The sequence below is a fragment of the Chelmon rostratus genome, chromosome 14 (assembly GCF_017976325.1).
Source record: "Chelmon rostratus isolate fCheRos1 chromosome 14, fCheRos1.pri, whole genome shotgun sequence".
NCBI classification, from domain to species: domain Eukaryota; kingdom Metazoa; phylum Chordata; class Actinopteri; order Chaetodontiformes; family Chaetodontidae; genus Chelmon; species Chelmon rostratus.
The window spans coordinates 18065216-18089654 of record NC_055671.1 but is presented as its reverse complement, the minus strand read 5'-3'; the positions used below and the strand labels follow the sequence as shown (position 1 = coordinate 18089654).

The following is a 24439-nucleotide window of genomic DNA, read 5'->3' as shown; positions in this document are numbered from 1 at the left end:
TCTATCAATCTGCTTCAAAGAGCCTCACTCAACACCAGTATGTAACAGTCACTCCACCCCTCTTCCATCCACATTGCTATCCAATCATGGCAGAGTCTGTGGAATTCTGGGTAAACTGACACTCTTGTTTGCTTTAACTTTAAAAGCCCCTGAAAGTCAACATGGCCACTACAGGGGGGCTCTCGCCTTCAAAAGGGGACCAACTACAGTGATTTAAAAGCCTGCCAGCAAGGTATGCCTTGAAAAACAGGATGATTTGACTTAAACCTGAGTGTCGAATGCGTTCAATTGTTAATTTGTCCTTTACTGATCTATTAAAAATAAACAAGAACCGCAGGGCAGACATTAACAACACTTGTGGCAGGATTTCACTCTCTCACACAGATTAAATGACACCAGATGCAGAGAGACAGGTAGCTTTTTAAACGATCCCAATGTAAACCCGAGGTGTTCATCGAGGGCTTAACCTGTCAATCAACCTGCAAGACTCCCCGGCTGAAAGACCACTGACAGCAGACAAAAAGAGCACCCTTTAAACCTCTTCAATCCATCAGCAGAGCCTCTCTCTCTCTCTCCCTCCAGCCCCCTTTGTCTGTCATTAGCATCAGTCTCTTTCTCTCTTGCTCCCGTTGCTTTGAGTGTAACGGTAAGTGCTGAATTAAGGAAAATTTTGGTCTGGCTCTGCTCCAGGCCTCACTGCAGGAGCAGCCAGCGTCGCTCCTTGCGCTGAGGATTATCCTGTCGGCTCTCGCATCAAAGGTAGAGCCAGAGATGTGACAACTGAGTGGGAAGTTTTCTCTCTTGCCCTGGGATAATAATATTCCACCGGGAAAGAAAATCAGAGATTGATTTATTCTGAAATATGAGAAACTGAGGCTTTTCCATCTAAATAGCTTTTTGGCCAAATATACTGATTTAAAGAGCCATCAACATGGTTATTTGTTTTTTAAATAGACCACTTCATCATTCCCAATAGACGGTATCTATTAACCTTTGACTGAAAAGTGCATAGTGCTATTATTCTGGGTTTCGGAGGAGAGGTTCAGGCTTATTTTCTTAATAATGTTTCGAACTGCTGTATTTTCTTCTGGTAATTGAGTTTGAAAATGTGAGGAACTGTAAATATTCATAGACTAGACATTAAATCAGTTATATTTTTTTAATGTAAAGAATGTCGGTATAACACCAGCCAGCTCATGGCGGGTTGTTTCTAGCCTTCATGCTGGTAGGGTGGCAAGTTACTTCAAGTCTGGCTGCGTGTCCTTTAGAGTTACTTGGTGTTTAGTTAGCCCAGCGTAATCGACAGTAGTTTCTGATGGCTTGTGTGTAAATTCTCCGACCTCTTTAACACAGAAACAGAGCAAATTCAATCAAGGTGCACAGAGTCTTGTGTTGAAGTCTGTTCCTAGTCTGGTAGTGTTTCCCTCCTCTTCAAGCAGTGTTTCCTACACTGGTGCCCCCTGCAGGTAGGGCCTTGGTAGCGGTTTGGCGCAGCAGAGACACCTGGTTGGTGTTTGGGTATTTTGGGCTCAGGTTCAGGGGAAACTCAAATTGAAACATGCAGAAAAATGTGAAGAATCAGGGAAAATTACTCTGTCCAGACAAGAGAGAGTGTGAGAATGTGGCTGAAGATGCTGCACAAATGTGGGATTTTAGATTTTAGCCAGAATATTTTCACACCTAACTCGGAGAATGAAGGATTTATTTTGACCAAACCAGAGTTGGTGATTGAGTAACAGTGGCAAGACAACACTTAGCAGTTAAATTCGTCTTAGTCCATTTTGAAGAGAGAAACCTGACTTCAGTTGTATTTTTCTGTTTAAGAAGGAAAAAAAGTGTAAGGATATTTCCTGCCTTTGTTAATTCTTAGATTAAAATAGCTAGGCGTGCTGGTGAAATATAGCAAACTCTCATGCATTTCCCAGCTGAAACTAAAGAGCATATGCCCTATAGCCCCTTGAGGTACAAAGTGGTATTACACAACAGGATGGCTCAGGGCTAGATGGTTAGCATGCTAACTTCAGTAGATATGCTATGCAATACATTAATGTCTTTGGAATAATGTCAAAACTGTAATTACTTCACATTCCCTTAATAATTGTAGTATTTTTAATGTTTTAAACTAAAATTATTACATACATATTACATATGGCCCCTTTCAGAGTTACAAGTAAATGACTGCATGACAAAACGCATATATTCAAAAACCATTATTACCTTTACAAAGACTGCTGAGCACACATGCTGACTTACATTACATTCACAGCTGGTAACACTCTACTAATAGCACTAAAGGTTAAAGGACTAGAGGACGCCTCAGTGTTAGTCGCTGAGGTTGAGAGAAACATTAATCACGATCAATCCACAGCTAAGAGGTCATAAGCCCACTTCTCTGAGGTCCAGGCCATTTCTGCTTTAACATTCCAACATTTGGCTTATAATTAGGACTTTCACATCTCTTGCCCTGCCCCAGTGGTAAACATGAAACCTTAAAAGAATGTTTAAGTTCGGAGGATTAGCCCTCCTCTGCGGCTGTCAGCATCACATGACTCGTCCTCAAAAGCTGGAATGCTGAGTGGTCAAAAAGCAGACAGGAAAAAAGCCATATTTCTCACTTTATTGTGTTAAGTGAGGTTGTTTTTCCAATAAATTGCCAAACCAAAACTTCCCTCCCCTGTTCATCCCTGTGTGAGCTATTTAAAGCGCTTCATCTTTCTCCTGCTCCGTCCGCCTCTTGTTTTCAGCTCTCCCTCTCCTTCTTCCTCTCTGTCCCCTAACCTCGCTGTCTGTGTCTTTCTATAAAAGGAAAACTATGCCAGCGAGACAGACGAGCTCCAAACAGTCAGACAGAAGCTGCCTGAGCAAGGCAAGATGTTCCTTTGGCTGGGATCATAAGTCCCCTTCGCATAGAAGGAAATATTTTCTTTCCACCTTATTCATAAGACTGACAGCACAGCAATCTTCCACAGCTTCCACCTCCTCTTCATTCTAATGAATGAAATATTTTGGTGTTTTGGACAAAAAAGCAAAGTTGTTGAATGTGTTGGACATTTTTTACTGTTTTTTCATTAATTGATTATGAAAATAACTGTTTGTTGCAGCCCTGTTGCTATGGCGTGGTAATCTTGTGCTCCAAATCAGGTCAAGGTCAACATGAAACCCCTGCAGCAGTTAAAAATCACCAGTGAGAACACACACACACACACACATAAACACACACACACACGCAGTGAGCAGAAAATGTAATTCATATTGTCTGTTCAAGACATGACAGCCGTTTACAGTAATCGTCCTGTTCCTGGAAAAAGTAGCATGACACTGAAGACGCAGGCTGCAGCAGAACCACAAGCTGTTTTTTTCTCCCACCATCACACACACTGAGCATTCGCAGAAACACACCCACACAGAAATCCCTACCTCCATCCTCAGCCTCCAGGATTCCCTGGAGGTATTTGAAGGAGCCGGACTGTTTGGGTTCAGAGACGGGCTCCACGTAGTCCTGCAGCATCTTGTAGACGTCTGACTGCGTGTCGAAACCATTACGGCCCACGGGGGAGTGTATTGGAGGCTCTGGGCTGAAGGACACAAGGGGGGCAGGGTGTGGTGTTATTGCAATGTAATCTGAATAATGATGACTGGATGACAAAAAACATCTATTTCCTTTGGTTATCAGTCAAGACAACGATGGCAAAACCATTTTATCAGGTGGAGTCATGATGTTTGACCAAGGGAGGAATGAGAGGAGCTGAAGTAGCCTAAACAAAAGATAAAAGAACAGGAGACAGATGTCAGACGACCAACGGAAGGAAAGAAAATTAGACAGAAAAGCAGCTGAAGACACTAAAGCAGGACAATGGCATATTTCTTTTGTTTAAACAGACTATGTAGAGCACATCTTAATGATTTTTCTCTCACAGAGGCAGCAGAGTTGGATGCACGGTGGGGGAAAACAGAGGTGTACACTCGACATGTGATTCCACAAGCGTGAAGTCTCAATCACAACAGCCCTGCGCTACGGTTCTGCACGTTCACCCATCCATCAAGTTATTCCTGACTCTACCAGGATGGATTCCATTCATTTGATGAGCAGGGCTGCTGTTCAAATCCTGACACACTCAACTGCATCTTAGTCTCCAGACTCCACTCCAGGAGCCTGGAGGAAGCGCTTCACTGCGGCCTGACTGTGTGTGTGTGTGTGTGTGTGTGTGTGTGTGTGTGTATGTGTGTGAAAGAGAGAGAGGGAGAAAGCCTGAGCTGGTGAAGGTGAAACTGAGTGAAAGACAGACAGAAAGATGGTGAAATTGAGTAATGAATGAGAGATAAGGACTAAAAGTGGGCAATGGGCTGTGCTAAGATGGAGTCAGTCCTGGAGAAGCCTGGAAGCCTTCACTGTTCACTGGGAGACTGAACACGCACGTTTATTGCCGGCTCGAGGGGACGCACAACAACAAATGGCTTTTCCAGTCAACGTGGCCATCTGTGCAGGTGTGTCCGGAGACATCTGAAGTGTGCCTAAGTGTCTGTTTTTGTGCTTGCATCTGTTAGTGTCTTCACGGGAGACACATGCATGTGTGGAGCATCAACATACACAGCAGGTGTATTTTTTTGCACAAAATCTCACCTGGTGATGCTTTAAGAAGTGGAAGCTAATATTTCCTTGCATGATTTTCTCACAAAATTGGTATGTAATGCAATGCAAATGATAAAAAATCAGATTTTCACCTGTATTTTGGTGCTTTTTTAAATTGCTCTAATGAATCTTGTCGTAATCAGCATAAACATGGATATATTTCCAGTGTACGTGAAGTATAGTGGCTTGTGTTTTAGTCACTGTGCACTTGTTTGCAGCACACACTTTGATCAACTCACCTGTGTGTGGCACTGAGGCTCAGGCCTCCCATCTTGCTTGGCAGAGATCTGTCACCATTGCTGCCATTTTGAGCGTACAGATTTGCTGGGTTGTTGTACTGAGCGTGCCCGGTTCCGTTCCCGTATCCATAGCTGTGCCCGTTGTTGGGTCTGGAGTGTCCGTTGTTCAGGTGGGTGGGCTGTGGAGCCTGCGGGGACTGGAGAGCCTGCGGGGACTGGAGAGCCTGCGGGGACTGGGGTTCAGAGGTGTACGAAGGTTTGCGGCTGTAACCGCCGTATCCGCTGGTGATGGGTCGGAAATTCTAAGAAGAAAGAAAAAAAAAAACAAAAGCAGGGACACATTTACAAGACATCCACTGTTTGCTGCATGGAACATACAGACAAAAAGAGACAAACATGGATGCGATGGTAAGTAAGAAAGAGCATGTTGCATCAAAGAGAAAATTACTAATGTTGGGAGGGGGAGAAAAAGGGTAATGGACCCATTACGGAATGCCCCATTATGTCTTGGTTCAGGAAATGAGAGTAAAAAGAGGAGAGGAATGAGAAAACAAGCCCTGTGGTGCCCTGAGCAGAAAGCCACAATTCTTCAGAGGCGAAAATGTGGTTGTTCCCAAATGAGGCTTTGCAGCGGTGACGACTGAGAGAAAAGCTTTTTCCACTCCATTTCTGCCTTTCCCTCTTTAATAGTAAGGCTTATTAAGAAGGAGCTTGCGTTAGATTTCCTGCAGATGTTTCTGTCAAAACAAATTAACTTGTGGGGGTGTAAATATTGAAAAAATGTTTTCTTTTCTGGCTGCTTCTTCTCTGTTTTGATGAGTTTATAGAAGCTGAGATACTGTAAAAGATTTAATTATTCTCTTTTTTTTCGACTGCTCTGCTGGAGTTGTTTTGAAGAATCCGCTGGAATAATGCAGGACAGACACCTACACTCACACCACTGTATACTCAGCCAGTGTCAACGCCCTTTCTCATGCATTTGCACAAACTCGGCAGTGATATCACCGAGCGTCTCGGTGTTTACCACAGCTATCAGCGCACTTCAGTGATTACGCTCTCTGCCAGCCCAGCTCGTCCGTCTCGCAGGCTGAACATTACAGATAAAGTTTTATTGCGTGGCTTGCGATGATGTCACCACCTCTGATAGTGCTTCATTGCTTTGAATTTCGGAGATAGCCAGCACTTTGAATTACCAAACAGGGCTGCACTTTATCATAACTTTAGACGATAAACATTTCAGCTGAGATGAAGTGACTTGTTTACAAGTTAAGCAATGCAGCAGCATGGGAGACAGTCCGACTGTTGTAACTATGAGCCACTGGACTGAGTGTGCGTGCATGCGGTGAGACCGTGTGTTGCTGTGTGTGTTTTGGGCCTCGTTTTAAAGTGCCTAAGCCGCAGGAGGTGGAGGTTCACAGCTTCTCCAGACAGGACCCCTGTCATTTCAACAGATGGGTCTGCTGGATGTCATCCTGTCCTCGGCCCTAGCCTGGACCACACACGCACACACACACACACACATGCACAGGTCGTCTGTAATCAGCACTTTCCAGCGTGCTGGAGACCTCCTCACCTCCTCTCCTCCACACCAACAAGCCCACATCTTGAACTTGGAAAAGCGCTCTGTCATTGCCCCGCCTCCTGCAGTCAAGACAGATGACTTTCAAGAAACTCAAAACCACCTCTTCCTACTCTCCCCAAAAACATGGGACAGCAGAGATGGATGCATCCAGAAACCCTCTGAACAAAAAGCTGATAGCCGTCCATGGTTAGAGTTCGGAGAAGTGGGCCGGGGAGTCGCCGCTCAATGCAGCTTCTCTCCCACAGCCAAACCCTGTTTGGGCAGGATGTCAGAAACACCCAGCTCTCTGCGGCTCCTGCTCCGAGTAAACCAGACACTCTGAAGCCTGGTCCTCACCACAGGGCCACACGGGCCAAACCAGTTCTTATTCGTTATCTTTAGGCCTGTTTGCACATATGCTGGACCTCATGTGATTTTAATCAAAGGTTCCCTCAACCTCTGTGTTTGCCAAATACGGAAAGAATAATGATATTTGGACAGAACTGAACTGGAATTTTACACTGAAAATGCTTTCAAATGTCCTGCAGATTCCACTGCAGCGTCTATTTTGCAGATAAAAAAAATAAAGTCAATGTATTATTGATCTTCCACAGTTTGTCTGAGCCTGGGACTATCTCACTGCTTACTGTGTTTAAGGAGGGATGTTTTGCTGCCTGCCCTTTTGAACCTACCTATCTTTTATTTCACTGCTTCATTCATCTCACGTCTTTCATATCCTGAGAACATATCCAGAACTGGAAGGGTGAAGTTCTTTAGAACAAATCACTGTCCCTACATGTCTTTTTAGTTTTAAGGCAAATCCATTATCCACTATCACTACAATAACTGTCTGACTGTCAGGCAAGCTTATTCATGTCTGTGTTCACAGAATAAAGGAGCAAAGGAGAGGAAAATCCCTGCGAGTGTATTATGTTACACGCCTCTGCAGTGGCATGACAGTAAAGACATTTATGACTCCTAATCTGTACAAACATGACATGCAGAGCAGAGCAGGTAATCGCATGCTAACACGTATGGGTGATGTACTTAAAGAAATACAAAGAACAAAAAAAACAAAGAAAAAAAAAAACATTCAATCTTGTTTTATTGATGGGAGGGGAAATAATCCTGAAGAAGAAATCCTGTTCATAGCTGGTATTAATATGCGCCCTGTGTCTTTTATTGTGATGGCTCGAAATACAGGTGTGAACGCACCCAAGACGCAATGAGGACGCACTGATATCTGATCACTCAGACCACCTTCAGCGGTGGTGTGGGGAACATATGGCCGCATTCTTTTAGCTGTGTGTACATTTATGTGTCCTGGCCACACAGGAGGACCGCCCACTCAACTGACGTGCTCTTCGTGAGTTCACGAAACACACTGTTTGATTTCCATTTGGTTCACTGTGTTTGGACTCTCTACCTGCCAAGATCAGCAGAAGATTTTTGTGAACAAACTGTCTGTTTCAACTGATTTCACCACTGAACTAGCAACCACAATATTCCAGACTCGCTTAAAAATCATGCAGTTTTGAAAGCTGTTGAGTGAGGAGAAAATAAACTATTCGGCTTTAAATGCAATATGTTCTTTCTTTCTTTGTAAAGAGCACTGTGTCAGTTTATTGCAGCTCGCCACACCATCCTGTCAGCTACTCTGTGTCTTACCTGCCATCATTTAGCAGCTGTGTGAACACAGTTACACATGATTTCACCAATGTACACTACATTTACGAAAGAGAACTTGTCAAATTTTACAAATACAGTAAACAGAAACTGATATAGGCTACTTCTCATGTGCAGAAAGTTCCCAGAATCAGTCAAAAAAAATCACACAATTTCATGAATTGTTGCATTAGGAGAAACTTTCTTAACTTTGTGAACCACTGTCCATGACAAATTCTTTGGGCCTTCTTCTAAATTTGGCAACATTATTTGTTTTGCATCTTGTTATTTCTTTCTTTGTGTAAAAAACAGATTTGTTTGTCCCGACGTGTTGGGCTTAAAACCAGCAGTGCGTCTTTGTAGAAACAGAAAGATGATGTTTACTTGCATCCAGAGCCGAGAAGTTGAGATCCGATCACAAGTGGTCACTCAGGACGCATCTTAACGGCAGGTTCGGACTGACGTACTCAGAGCTGTCAGCTTATGATTGGATCATTCAGAGCACATGCTAATACCAGGTGTAAACAGGCTCTAAGTTCTTCTACATGGGCTCAATCTGAGCAACACATGACAAGCTCCATCCGAGCAGAAGGGTAAAGTAGCATAAAATAGAAATATTTACTTGCATTGTACTGTGTCAAATTCAGTGTTAAAAAAACTCCTTCACTCCTATAGCCCTAATTCACTCCTGCAAGGAAAACATCGCCCTGAAAAAAGTGTCTGTTTAGGTGTTTCACTGTTGTCAGCAGAGACTGCATGTTCACCCATTTGCACCCTCACACTCCTGCCTGACATGGTGTGACCCCTTCTGTGTCAGCTGAAACTGAACCCTCCCCCTCCCCAACCATTCCTCCTGTCTCTCTTCCTCATAACACTCCTTCCTCTCTGGCCACGCGTGTCTGTTGCACAGATATTTGCTTTGGATGGCTGGCAGATTTATAAGGCAGCACATCTGGTGCTCGCCTTATAAAAATGCCAGTTTGGTAACATTCAGGACCTGTAAGTGCTTTCAAGTTGCTCTAAAGGTATGAGGGCTTGGTTTCGTTTTATCAGCTGTAAGCAGACTGTCTCATTAAAAAGATTTATCCTACCTTTTCACGTCTAATGGAGATTTTGTCTTATAAGGTGGCAGTCACGTTAATCTGGTGAATGCCGTATCACCCCCATTCCCCTGGTGACCTTATCTTGTTTTCCCAATGTAGTCAAAACAGTTTAAATATGAGCAGCTTTAGTCTCTCTCCAGCAGAACATAACAAGATTGTTGAAAAAGGCCATCTGTGAGATCATCCATTTCCTAATTTCTCTTTGAGAAGGACTACTCTTTCATTTTCTCCCAAATCTTGACTGCATTCCTGTTGGCTCGTAGGAGGAGAAACTTCGAAAGGGGGAAAAAAAAGACAGAGAAAGAAGGACAAAGAGAACTAAAAGCAGTAACTATTTATGAGATCCAGCATTGCAGACTGATGTATGCACATAAATTCAGGCTGCCATCTGATTTCACTGACCTGTTTTACAGTGGTAACTAAGCATGGCTAATGATTCAGGATGACCGGCCATGCATGTGCGTGCCACAGAAGCAAAGAAAGACACAAAGAAAGAAAGGAGAGAAAGTTTGCATGTAGGTGCATTTACCTCTCTAAGCTCTTATACACTGCGTTAATTGGGGTGCATTCAGCCAAGAGGCACAGAGTTCCTCCATTCATCAACCAGAGTAAAAGTTACCCTCATTAATAAGGTCCTGAATGAAGCTTCAGCTCTGGTACCTCAGTCCACAGCCACAGTTTGGTCAGAGAGAGGAAGACGGACAAGAGGAGGAGGAGAAAAAGGTGGAGGACCCTAATTGAAATCATATGCCTGTCTTTAACTGAGGACCGAGACCTCGGCGTGCCTGCCTTGCACATACACAAATTCTTGATAGCACACACACACATGCACACCGCCTCCTTCTTTTCTGCCTCCTGCATAGTTTAATCCCCTTGGACCTTTGAAATTAAGCTTTTCACATGGCGCTCTGCACCACTAACCAAACACAAACCGGCCCTTTATGGCTCCCTGGGCCTGGCCCTGGGTGTCTCGCTGGGAGGACAGACAGACGGGCGAGAGAGGAGGTAGCAGGGAGCTGAGGTTGGGGGGGTGGAAAGACAGGAAAATGGTTTTTAAGGCTTCTGGCCATGAGCCTGTCTGAGAGAGAAGAAATGCTTGAGGGAAGATGGATGTAGCATTAGAATTCATTGAGCATGTGATGCATTTTATCAATTTCCTCTGTTAAATAAAGCTATTAAGACACTTTTACTTCCATACCGATTGTGCCAACTCAGCACTGGGTTGAATTAAACTCTATGTGATGCAGCCAATTATAGAATTTTACCACAGCCTGAATGTTTCAGGTGAAAGTAATTTAACTTCAAGTGTGAACAGTAAAGAGAGGGCAACAACATGACTCAGTTTTGACTAATTGGACATTATGTTGAGAGAAAGCCACCTGGGTTAAAGTTAACAACCTTCACACAATGAGGCAGAGCTAAAGATAAGCTCGTTTGTGCATGACTGAGCTTGTTAACACATGACGGCAGCACAACTACAGACACCGTCTAAATAGTGTCAGAGGCAGTTCCTGGCAATTATTAATAATGTGGATTCCTTTTCAAAGAGAGTTTCGCTGTTCTAAAAGTTTAAGGTTTAACTTTGCTAACTATCAGTTAGCGAGCAGTTAGCTCAGATGCTTAGGCCAGTAATTTCACAGTTCATTCAAAGGACATATTTGTACCACTTGCGTCTCATAACTGTTCAAAAACCGCATTCTTTTGATGAGCAGTTTATTCTCTAACAGAGGAGGTGACATTAACGTGGATGGTGCAACAAAGCCAATACGGTGGTCTTACATCTTTTTGGCTTTTTGTTGTTATGTTGCCATCTTTATACCCTGCTTTTTCTTACTATTATTATTTTTCTTCTTCTTCTTCTTCTTCTTCTTCTTCTTCTTCTTCTTCTTCTTCTTCATCATTATTGCCAAGATGGTTTGCTACTGGTCAATGGTGCAAATTTGTAAGTTCACCAACCTGAACTCAACATGAAAGTTTCACGTCAGCAAATCCACTGAATGCAGCAATTCCTTTGAAGTTACTAGAACAATAAGTTACGGGTCAGAATAAAACAAGGAGGTTAATCTGTGTGTATATATATCTATATATAGTGGACAGTTTGGGCAACAATTTTCGCACTTGGCCTTGTTTTCACCTCCAGATAAATCATTTATGTAATGTTGTTCACTATGGACACATGTGGTTGCTCTGCACTTTCTTTTGTTCCTCTCAAAACCTCACTTCTGAGATTCAGCTGAAGATGTTTGCTTAAAGATGACTAAAACTATAAAAATGCAAGCAGTAGCTGTGCAGGTCCAGGTCGTTTCAGGGTTTAAGGATCTGTGTCACTTCGTTCTTCCCAGACCCAGAAAAAGCAGCTGAAAACGTCTGGATGGCTTCTATTCTACATCTTCCAAATCTGAATGAGCCTGGACGGCTGCAGCCTCTCTGGACCTTCTTCCCCCAGCAGAAAGTGCTCTCAATGACCCCGTCAACTCCCCTGCACACCGCCAAGCAGAGCAGAAAGGGCTCCATTAGGAAAACCCAGAGACTGATTTGGACATTTCTGTGGATTACTGACTGATTAGTGAACACAAACAACCAAATAAGTGGGGTCATAGGTCTGTGATCTAAAGGGCCTGCTGTGTTATGAATGTGGAGCTGCTAAAGAGACTTCCAAGTAATGCTACACTGGTTTGAGATCCCCTGGCAGGGGATTAAGCAGCAGTGGACCCAGCAAACATGTTTTGGCAACCTATGAGAATCCTCTAAACTCTTCAAAGGTCCCATATTGTTAAACCATATTCAGGGTCTTAATGGTGTAAATGTTTATCCAGTTTTTCAACAAAATCGATCATCCTAACTGGCCTTCTTCACGTTTTACCATAAATATGCATCTTTGACGAATTAAGTTTACAACTCTTGAACTCCATCAAGTTTTTAACTTATTACTATCGTGTGATTTTAAAAGGCAAATGATTCTTAACGGCAGATATTGGAAAGCAACTGCCTTGTTCCATTCATAAAACAAATCTGCATCATGCACACATTTTTTCTGTCTGAAGTAAAATTCCGAAGGAATTACGGCCTGTAAGTCATGCAAGGACTTTGTCTGTCAGCTCCTATTAATGTTAGCTTGGAGAGTTGAACTTCAGCTGCCAGCTCCTGGGCTTGAGACTGGAAGCCTCTGTGACGTGCGATCCAGACCCCTCAGCTTCCGCATTGTGAAGCCTCATTCTTTCCACAAGGCCATAGTGCTCTGCCACAATAGCTATCACTTTAATAACGGGGTAGCCGCCATCAGTGGCATTCTGATATTGCTCGCCAAAAAACACTGTTTGGCTTTAACATTGACCAACAGGCCATTCCCACCTACTTAAAGCTGCCACTGTGTAATTTAAGGGAAGGAATGTTAAAAACCTGACATGTCAGGAACTGGTGGTATCACTTTACTTCTGCGTGAAACTGTTCCAAGAGCAGGACCGACAGATGTACAATGAGATAACCATTTACAAGGCAGAGAGTCATTTTCTCTCTTAAACTGTCTTTCTCATTGGAAAAAGGTTCGGGTTTAAGACATGCGATGAGGTTTTGAAGTTGGCAGCAGTATCTATGCTAAAGCCACTAGACATTATTTTATCTAAGGACATCTCACACCGCCTGGTGTAATTTCCACCACGACGATGGCCAAGGCGATAATTCGCTTATTTGACCGCTCACAGTTGAACACCGCTGATGAAAATATCAGATGAACAATCAGGATCAGATGAGGTCAGGAGCAAAGGAAAGCTGCTAAACGAGGGCATGGAAGACGTCTTACAGCAAAGGGAGTGATGCAGCTCTGTCATGACCGCTTAAAACTTATCAAAATCAGCCATCCTGGTATCTGATGGGTGGTCGGCTCCTATTCTTTTCATCCAAAAGAGATGTTATGGCACTGCTTCATACTGTCTTCTGTTCAGGTTCAGATTGAAAGCATAATTGGGCTTTATACTTGACGCATCAGGTCTGCTGAACCACATCTAGATGTGGTCTGGCTCACAAAGCTGGTCGTTGCATCCGTACCAAATATAACACAGATGGGCTACAGATATTTGTTTTTAGCCAACATAAAATATAGGTTGTTGTTCAAATTTAGAGCAAGCAAGCAAGAAGGCTGAAGGAGATGCCTGTTCTGTGCCATGAAAGTGCACAGTGCTCATTAACTTCATTGATTGTTGTAAATATCTGCTTATTCTGGATTTGATGCAGCAACATGTTTCAAACTAGTTGGTACAGGAGCAACAAAAGACTGCGAAAGATGTGGAACGCTCCAAAAACACTTGTTTGGATCATTCCACAGGTAAACAGGTTGATTAGTAACAGGTGATAGTATCATGATTGGGTATGAAAGGAGCATCCTGGAAAGGCTCAGTCATTCAAAAGCGAGGATGGAGTGAGGCTCACCACTTTGTGAACACATGACTGTATAAAGGATGTTACTACATGTGCTCAGAAACACTTTGTAAAGCTACTGCGGGTAAACACAGTTTGTTTGCAAATGAGTGCGTTCTGAACTCAACAATTCACAAAACTCTGTGATTTTTTAAGGAAGTCTGGTGCTGATTTGCAGACACCTCGTAGATTGTTTATTATCCAGATAACACTGACAGATACAGATTCCATTTTCATAGCAGGTGTGAATGGGATGTTTGACTCATGATGCTGGCAAAGATTCAGGATAGCAAAGTTTATTCAGACAGAAAGTGGGACAAGAAACTTCTGACGAGAAAAAGGTGACTGTGCTGCAAAAATGCCAACTTATTTCAATGAAGTTCAACTTTGCAGTTCTTTGCGACTACTTTCCAAAATACTGTTCATAGTTGATAAAAATAAATCAGTGCACACATGGAGGAATCCATCCTTCTCAGCTTCCAAAGGTGGGACACAGACAATGTTTTCATGATCTTCAATGCCAAATACAACTGATAAGATCAATGGCGCAGATCATTCACTATATATATATATATATACATATACATATATAGATATATATATATAAATGTATATATATTGCTTGCTATTGTCTTAACTTCCTCTCTCTCAAGTGGCTAAGCTGCTTGAAGCCGATTATAACTCATTTGTCTTCCCAGAACTACACGGTGGAGCTTAAGTTAAAACGTGGTTGTCAAACCTACACATGCACATCATGTTTTACTTATGACACCTCATCATTATCTCATCCCTGCCACCCCTCTTTATCAAATTATTTCTATTTCAGGATGTTGTGCATGACGTCTGTGGACAGTCTTGCCAAGACATGAGCACAGTTCTTTGGAAACACATCATACAGTCCCACTGAATTCCCCAAACTGACAATAAGAAACACTGACAAAGCTGCTGCAGAAAGTCACGTCAACAGTGTCGAGTCATACGCTTACTTTTATCCAACAATACAGCATTTCCTCATCGACTTTTACAAGAGACTCTGGCGTTCCCAAGGTGAAAGGAAACACCTCATAGCTTCCATGTGTCACTTCCTGCTCAGTAGCTGATTCCCACTAGTGAGACTGGAATTTCCAACATGGGCCGACAGTCAACAACAAGGAGTCCGTGAATGAAAAGGGAAATGTTAAATACAGAATGTCCCAAAGAATGGCGTCATTATTCAGAAGCTCCTTATTGGGCTAGAGGCATTTCTGCAACAAAGAAAAAGGGGTCAAAGAGTCCTAATGTTACAGGTCACGTCATATAACAAGGAAAGGTGTAAACACACTGCTTCAAACCTTTGCCAGCACCATCAGAGATTGTGTTGTTGATTAGATTCTGTTCATTTTTAATATCCAGACTGGGTTAATTGGATTTGGTTCAGACGGTGTGAGAGAGGCCCCGGGGCAGCTTTTGTTTCCAACGTGTCTGAGGAACAATCGGCATTGTTGTGTGCCAGCGTAGCCCTTAAAGCCGTATCTGAATACAGCAGGAAGCAAAGAAAGAGAAGAGCCTTGGTCTTTTATGCGACCCCAGGGAGCGGATGTTTCCTCTTTTCATGCTCAGAAGAGTCCACCTGAGCGTGACGATAAAGTGGCCCTGACTTGGCAGTTTCCAGCCGTCCAGGTTCACTTCATTAAATGTGACACCAGGGAACATTTTTAGACTTCAGCGAGGGGGAGAGGAAGGACTGGATAAGATGTTAGAGAGATACAGCGAGAGAGAGAAAGAAGAGCATGAGAGGGACAGATTTGCTACTCTCGTATTACCCACAGGCAAAGCCTGTCATGCATGTCTGTGTTTGTATAAGCAGTTGCAGCTGATGGTTCCTCTCACTCAGGTTTGGTATTTCCTCATGTTAAACCAGCAAGACCCGAGGTGGTGCTGAGATTGTGAAACGAAGGCTGTTGCAGCAGAGTTCGGACCGGTCGCCGCACAGGGAAGGAATTTATACCTATGTCACACTTTTCTGTTCATCACTTTTACCTCCACGCTCATCCATCCAAGAACTACTAACTTGGTTTACGATCAAACATTTGCTAGTGCCTGTATAATTTTTGGAGATTTGTGTCCTGACAGAATAAAAATAATGGCTGAGGTGAAGAAAACAAATGCAAAGCAGAGGGGCATTTCTTTTGTCTTCAGTTCCTTATATATGCTTTTATTCCTGCACTATGGTCATTGTTACTCCTGTGTGTGTTCCCTGCTGTTTTTCCTCTTTCCTTTCCTGTCCTCTGTCGCTCTGCCCAGGTGTGCTTCATCTGATTGCTGAATGAGGTGCACCTGACCTGAGACAGAAGTGGCTGCATCAGAAGAGAGGCTTCTGATATGGGGACTGCTGGTCTTGCTGCCTCTCAGTCTGGGATATTGTGTGTTTTGACCTTGTGTCTTTTGTTAGCTTTGATTTATTCTCTTGGTTGTTTGTATGTGTTCATATTAATATGTTAACGGTAGTTTTAAAGGTGTTTTTTGTTTGATTTTGGTTGAGTTGGATCAGTGGTGGAGTCATTTAGGCTGAAGATACAATAGATGTGTAAACAAGACTAAAAGTGTGCAGCCAAACGTGCATTCTGTGAGACTGTGCTTTGGCAATATTGTTACATTGGCATGCTAACATGCTCACATTGAAAATGCACATTCAGTTGGTAGAATGTTTGCCATGTTCAACATCTCATTTTTAGCACATTAGCATGCTAGCATCTGCCAATCAGTACAGATTTCTGCAGTAATTTGGACATAAAGTATTGGACAAATCATGGCAATCAATCCTGTAGATATTTAGTGTTGGACCCAAACCAATGAGAAAAACAAGTTTTACTAATAAAAAAATGAGGATGAGGACTCAGAACAGTGGTTAAACAGGGAACTAAATCATTGCTTGACATGTCCTGTCATACAACTTTAATGGTCTCTTGACAGCCAATAAGAAACATGTCATTTCTGTGGCCATGGTCTGAAATACACTAAAATTCCACTTAACACAAGCTTAATTAGGTAATTTCAGAATAAAAGTCTCCTGGGAAGCTGCTGAAATTCTTAATGTGAGGCAGAGAAACCATCTGATGAGAGCTCTGATGCCACGACCACAAACCACCCTGATGAATTACATTCTCTGAAAGCCTCTTTCACGTTTGTGTCTGCCACTGAAAACAATACTTTCCTGTAAGGTGTGAAACTCCCACTGGTGAGTGGACAGATAGGTTTCACTTGTTCGTCTTTGTGTGTCCGTTCCGCCCTTTTCAGACAAAGAGACCCTGCCACAGCGAGGCCTGAGAGACACACAGATCAGTCCTGACTCCACCTCGACACAATACTTGACAAATAGATGCTCACATGTCTGAGCCACAATACACTCATTGTCTGTCACATAAGTCTCCATATTCACAGCATATGGCACACACACACACACACACCTCCTATTCTCTCTGTGCTCAGAAACCTTCTAGCCTGCCAGCTCTGGAAAACTTGGAAAAGATCATCTGCTCGAGTTCATCATGCCTTGAATATCCGTTTGGCAGCGTGCACCACTGGAGAACAATCAGGATACTATTTCAGATCCATTCCAGCGAACAGTGGGATGCATTATCTCATTTCTAATCATGTGAATGATAGTGTACATGCGATTTACGGAGTGTTGTGCCCGTTTCCATGGATTCTGTTTGTGATATAAACAGAGTGAGAAGACTCGGGTCTAACACCCAGCGACCTGTACTTTCACGTCAGGAGCCCAGATGTGGGTTATCCTCTCTTGTTGGTGATGCTGTAGGTGGCAAAGGACCCTAATGAAAGAAGTGCTCAGCATTAAATATGCATAATGGGAACTTAGTGTTGCTGAACACTGAATATTTCAAATCAGGAGTCCTTGCATGCTCGCTACCACGAGGGGTGAGAGGTGAGAATTTGGATTGACTGATCCATTTAAATGTTTGATCAAGGCCTCTTTAACAGGACATGACATATGTTGTTGTTGTTAATGGTGAGACTGGATCAATACATATCGACCACTGGCTGCTGTTCTTCTCTTATTTGAGTTCAGCTGCCAGTTTATTTGAGCATATGTTTAGTTTTTGATCAATACTGCCCTGGTTGATACCATTTCTTTACAATTGATCAGTATACTTATCTTGTTCATAGTCACATGAACTATGGCCACCAAATATGTTCTATCAGACGTTTTCTTTCCAAAATATTAAAGCTGACACCATAAAACCACAGTTGAGATTGAAGCCTATGGAGCTGTGAGGTGAGAGGGGGCCCTGGTTCTGGATGTTGTGGATTCTTGTTCCCATTCATTTTCCCATTGACAATGCTACGTGACAGTTGAACTTCACTTATGCCTATGAACACAAGGCTGAAATAATTTAAACTGGTAAACCTATGGGATCACTATAGTATCAGACATTCACATGTTCCCACGTTATCTATATATATCATTTAAAAAACATTTTCAAATGGGAATAAAAAAAAAAAAAATTCTGGAACCAGCGACAATTCCCACTTCAACAACTCCAGTGTTGTTGTTTCATTATAATATATGTGACCTCACCACCAGGCCAGAGACAGACAATCACATAAAATGGAGGTCCAAGAGCCAACCAAAGAATTCACCAACTGACTTCACTGATTAGTCCTTTTTCTCATTTGTGGGCTGGTGAGTAATTTTAAGGCTATTTTCCAGCCAAGGCCTGACCAAACTCCAACCAGTGAAGCTCAAGCATGAGAGATTCAGGCAGATCAGTCCTGACAGCATCCCGGTGGGTGTGAATGTGGATCTTAAGAATCCCTTGTGACTTGTGCTTGGGTAAATCCAGAGTAAACAGTGGTTACCTGTGAGTCAGGCTCCATGTAAGGGCTTGTCTTGCCATCTTCGCTAACCGTTGGCGACCACACTCTGTCTCCTGAACCCGACCTGAAAGACAACACCCATCAGAGCGAGAGAGAGAGAGAGAGAGAGAGTCAGATAAATCATGAGCCATCTGACACCAGAGCGTTGAAGCATGCAGTCAGTTCTGCCGAGAAGTATGAATTTCTATTTGCTGACAGGTTTTCCACAGAAGAGCCAGTAATTATTACAGTGTGAATGTTTGAAAAGAAACAGAAAAAAAGAGTGAAAGACAGCATTTATTTTTAAGCCTGTTAGCTGGGAAAGATGACGACTTCGTCACATGATATCCCCTGTATGCGCCAAATCACATAGCTGCACTTAACAAATCATACACTGCACTGGTAGCTTTGCATGAGTGTAAGTATGTTTGTATGTGTGTGTATGGATGTGTGCATTTGGCAGGTTTTCACATTAGGAATGGGATAAAGCTGCGCTCCTGCCTCCTCCCGCTGGTACGAAGATAAAGTCATCATCACATCATAACTCCACTGTATGAATTATCCAGTTTTTGGAATAAAGCCTACACATTTTGGGCCATGGGTTTTTCAAAAAGTGGCGATAACTGAATTACTGGTATCGGTACTGATATCCATTTAGATTATCAGTAATTGACCCTAGTTGCATTTACTCACCAAAAAGTACATGGCTTACCAGCTGGCAGCAATGATAAAACACATTATGTACAGCACTGCTCAATGGGCCTACTGTGCATGCATATGCAGTGGTCCACATGACTTATTTCCTACTTTAAAAGGCAGAGAATTACATGCTTTGGGGAGGCTAAGGGTGTGCAACTTATTTCTCATGCTGATAAAACGCTGCAATTAATCCACAACAGCGTCACTTGGATTCCTCTTTTACTTTCAGGCGTGCTGAAGTTTAAAAAAGAGCAGATCAGAGGGGAATTATGTGATTCTTCGCAGGTATTTGTCGCCATGGTGTTGGCTGATAAGTCGGAAAAGCATCCAGCTTCCAAAAGAGTGACACCAGAGCATCACGCAGAGCAACTACAGGACAGCGTTTGTCTGTTTGTCTCTCTTCGCCCACCTCCCCTCCATTCTTTCACACTTGCATCCGCAGAGACATAAAAAGCGACTGCGCGTGGATTTTTCAGGCCCGCAGTGGGAGAGCTGACGTCTAAAGAGGTGAGGTCATCAGGCTGCAGCTGGCACGGCGTTGGCTGAGCTGAGGCAACGCTTCAGATATGAGCCGCGGAGGTGTTGCTATCAAGGGCGCTCTTATGAGGCGGCGAGTGTCTGGTGGACGAGGAACAGCTACTGCGTGGGATGACCCCCCCCCCACACCAAAACCTGCTCTCCTTCGCCAAATCCTGCACAGTCCCGGGACAGAGAGCCTTCATGTTTTCAGATTGTTTGGTTTCGATGGTAACCACACAAACAGCCTATTGAAACCAATGAAAGTCCAGTCTGTAGTGGCCTATTTGAATTGACATTTTGGACGCGTTTGGACAGAAACATGGAATTTACTGTCCATCCATAATGATGGAGATGTGAAGGCTGAGGCGTGAGTGGAAACTGTGAGAGACGGACCAGCTTGGGATTTACAGTGTTGCACTGTTGAGCCTGAAGAGGGATGTCAGTTACTCACTTGAAACTGAAAAATATTCCACTTGAGGCGCGACTGTTCGGACTTTAGGCTGGTATTTGAGTTATTAGCCCTCATGCTTCCACTTCAAATGTTGAGTAATGGTTGTAATCTAGTTCTTTTGGGGGGGAGGGGGTATTTCAAATGTAATATAACATAAATAACAGCAGAAACAGAAACAATCTGCTGTACACAAGTTCAGGGACAATGAACTTCATTCTTTTCTTCTGCCACTCTAGCGTGTCCTCCACTATTGAGTCACCGTGTGATGGATCAGGACCATCTGCGAGGGATCAGGATCCCCCTGTCCACATCAGACAAACTGCTGCTGCGCATTCATCAACCTGTTGATCATCACTGGAACTTCTCTCTTTTCTCTACCGCTTCTTCACGTTTCTTTTTTCCTCCGTCTGGTTTTGTGTCTGATCCAAAGCTGACTCTAACCTGAGCAGTAAAACCCTTCCGAGCCTGGAAACTTGATGATATATTAACCAGATCGCCGTGATCTGCGAGGCAATAGGAAACTAGATGTTTTCTATTAAAACCGGTTGCAGACTGAGTGGCTGCAGCTCGTCTTTTCTCCTGCCTCTGCTGTCGAGCTCTGAGAGGACAGATCCATGCACTCTCTGTTTCTTAATACAGAATAAAAATGATAAATTCGACAGTCCTGGGCTCCTTCCTAAAGTGTCCTCTTTGATGTTCGCCCACCAGCTCCCTTTCTGCTCTTAAAGAAAAATGACGCCAGACCAGTTAATTTCTGAAATATTGAACATCACCATGTTCTCATACGTCATATAACATTGTTTTTTGTTTTAAAATTGCCTCAATTTAAATGAACTTAAAAATGCAAGCAAATTATATCATAACATTGACAGGAAAGGCCATAAAAGTTCTGTAAGAATTATAAACTGAACGGGTAAAACACAAAAAGAGATGAAAGTAGAAAGATCATACAGATACAGAAGAGAAAGAGGAAAGTCTCAGGCCATCACGACGGCTTTCCCCTTCTTTCCTTTGGTCATATTTTCCCCTCGCTTGACCTCCCCCTGCCAGGTTTAATTTCCTGATTGTGGAGATCTGGTTTTTGGAGCGGTGGATGAGTTTACTTTGGCTGCACAGGATCACCATGTTCGAGGAGGAGCGTGAGACTGACGGCTGAAACCGAGTGCCCTCAAATAAAGATGGCGGAACTTTTCAGGGTTCACTTAGAGTCTTGCCTCGTTGCCTCTTTTTAGCCCCATCAGACGCCACTGGAGCAGATCCTGAGCTGTTTTGTAATGTGAGGAGAGTTTAAATGCTTTCTCCTCGGGGAGTAAAGGGAGACAATCACCTTTTTAAGAAGAGTTATGGGGGTCTCGTCAGCAGACCTGAGGGGGTCACTTAGAAAAATCTGCATCTGGGTGATGACAAGATCAATGCAAGAAGGGAAAAAGGGGGAGGGAGGCTCGTGGTCTGCTACACAGCCTCTCAAACGCCATTGATGTTGCGCTTAAGACAACCACAAAAAAGAGACCTTGGGAGAGCGTGAGAGGAGTGATGCAATGAAGGGATGAAGGAGGAGAGGGCAGCGGGGTTCGGGAGTGGAGGGGCGTGTGTGCGAGTGTGAGTCGGGTCCTTTGGAGGTTTCTTTTTGTATTTGTCCCAGCTGGAGTCCTGGTGTTCCTTTGGTCCCATGCAGCCTCGTGCATAATTCCTCAGCTGTGAGTCACAGGTCCTTGAGTCGGAGCCAGACAGCGGGGGCAAAATCCTCCACGGGAGCGCTCCGACTGTGTGTCTTCTCTCCGCCTGTTTTCTCTGATTCCCCCTGAACCCTCAGCGTTTTGTTTTGATTTTATTCTCCAGATCATGGTCCGATCTGTATTTCTCCCACTGCAGATATACACTCACACTACATGCATTACACATCACCCAAAACCCCTCATCCTCAGCCTTTCCTTCACCAGACACCCTGATCAAACCAAATCCTAACCTACTGTCCTCTAAGCAGGCAAAAACTGCTCCTGTCTGTCACAACATTCGACTTATGATCTCATTCAACCAGCTGTTATCTGGTTTACCGCCACCTACTGGACTGGAGGAGCTGAACGACAAAAAACCAAAAAACAACCTGGACTTTGACTCGACAGATGTGAGAAATATAAAATATTTTCCACTATATTATCTTATAAATGTACACATTTAAATTACAGGGTAATGCACAATGTTCATAATGCATGGGGGCACAGTGCCACACATTTCAGCAGCATTTGAAATATGGTTATTAAACAATGTGATTAGCGGTTTCAGATGGCTCTTATAATATACACACTATATTTTATATATTAGGTATTATAGATCCCTAATGTTTAGATGTATGTCTTTGTGTTATTTGGGTGACATGAGCCTTTAAGCTCTAAACCATCTGGAGCATCAATCCAGCCTGGACCCAATCCTAAATCTTCTTTTCAACAGTAAGTAAAATTGACACAAGGACGGCAGGGTGTCCATACTTCACAGCCTTTTTTTCAAGTACAAGAACAAGACACACAGTCAGAGTAACACACACAGCTCAGGCAGGCATCATGACTCATTTCTCAGCACATTCAACTTGCCACCCCAGCAGGACTCTTTCCGAACAGCCTGACCAGCGGTGGAAACACACATCGCAACCACCGTCATCTGTCTCTCAGGCCTCTGCAACCACATGGCTTTCTCCAGTGAGCTTTGGCAGAGGGAGGGGGAGACTGCAGCGTGGAAGAGAGAAAGATGAAGAGGAGATATAAAAAGAAGAAGCAGCGCATGAGTGCCGTTTGAGTTTGGAGAGGGAGACGGCAGAATGGTACGTGGAGGTCAGGGACAAGGGAGGTAAGGGATGAAGAGGTCAGAGGAAGAGGATGAAAAGAAAAGCAAGGAGGTGAAAATAGAGACGAGAAGGTTTCCTCTACAGCTTGTTCGTGTATTCTAAGACGCTGTTTAGGTCTGAGGATTTACAGGCCAGGCCGAGCAGACATGACACTCCAGTATGGGCCCTGTGCCCGTGTCCAGGGCCTTGACATTACAGTGAACTCGGACAGCGTGTGTGTGTGCGTGGCCGCGGTGGCAGCCATTTTTCCGACACCGCTCCATTTGATCAACGATGCCAGGAAGTTAAAGAAACGAGCGAGGGTGTTTCACCTCACAGTGGAGCGTTGACAGGCCGGCATCAGTCGGGAGGCCTGATGGAAAATGGAAAGCTGTGGTAAAGAGGTGACCTCAGAGCACTTTTTTTCTGTTTACTTGTCCTTGTCTCGCCTTTCTTTCCATCTCATTTTTTTTTTGCTTTCATTCTTTCCTTTTTTCTCACCAATTTATTTGCTTCCTTTATTCTCTCGTATTTCTCCTCACTTGACTGCCGCATTGACAAACATAAAACCGCAAATCCACCAAATCCATATTCCTGAATTCATTTTCTGCTTTGGTCGTATGCACAGTAGATGGCTGATGAGGTAATGGAGAAAAATTAATTAATTAGCTTAAGTGTAATGAATGAAGGCGCTGGCAGGCAACACTCACCAACCATCTGCTTCGGCCTTCATAGTCAGAACAGATTTGTTTTACACTGAAGCTATTCTGGATGCTTTTTGTTGTCCAACACCTTACTAAGAAACTTTGTGCTGGTTTTTCCTTTAATATTTCACCCATCTGCATTTTTTATTTGTCGACTTGCTTCCAGGCAAATGCTAATGTCAGCGTGCTAACAGGCTCAAAATGAGAATGTTTGTCAAGTTTCGTGTTCGGCATCTTCACCATGCATGCTACCGTTTGCTAATTAGCACAAAGAACAGCTGCGGTTTTGCAGTTATTTGGTCATAAACCATTCGACAATCTTCACCTTCTTTCTCTGAAGTTTAGATCTGATAACGGCGCAAAGCAACATCAGAAAGGTCAAAGGGTCACCAGCATTAGTAGGAATCATGGATCTGGAAATCATGTCTGTCTGTACAAAATTTGGTGTAAATACACCAGATAGTTGTTGATCTGGTCCATATAGTTGTGCCACTCGCATGAATAAAAACTAGTTGATTGGGAATCTTCTCGAGAAACAACTTACAGACTCAAACAGAAAAAGATCATATCAAACTCTAAGAGTATGCTCTGTATTGTCCCTAGCGTCAGCTCACAGAATGTAATGCAGCTATGTGTTTTGATTAAATGTAGGACATAAAACTCCTGATTGCAGGCAGATCAGACAAACCTTCCCGAGCTTATTGAAAAGATACTTCGGAAATCCCTATTTGTACTAAAAGTAGACAAGACAAAGCAGTTAATCACAACAAAAATAAATTC

General features: G+C 43.3%; 1 protein-coding gene across 1 annotated transcript in view; it reads right to left on the bottom strand.

Moving 5' to 3' along the window:
- The window catches only part of pdlim4 (PDZ and LIM domain 4), a 48076-nt gene that overhangs the window by 9346 nt on the left and 14291 nt on the right, over window positions 1-24439 (bottom strand). The window contains exons 3-5 of the mRNA XM_041952214.1: window positions 18472-18553; window positions 4870-5171; window positions 3418-3575 (exon numbers count right to left, since the gene is read on the bottom strand). Coding sequence (XP_041808148.1) covers window positions 3418-3575; window positions 4870-5171; window positions 18472-18553 — 542 coding nt within the window. The remainder of the gene's footprint in view (window positions 1-3417; window positions 3576-4869; window positions 5172-18471; window positions 18554-24439) is intronic.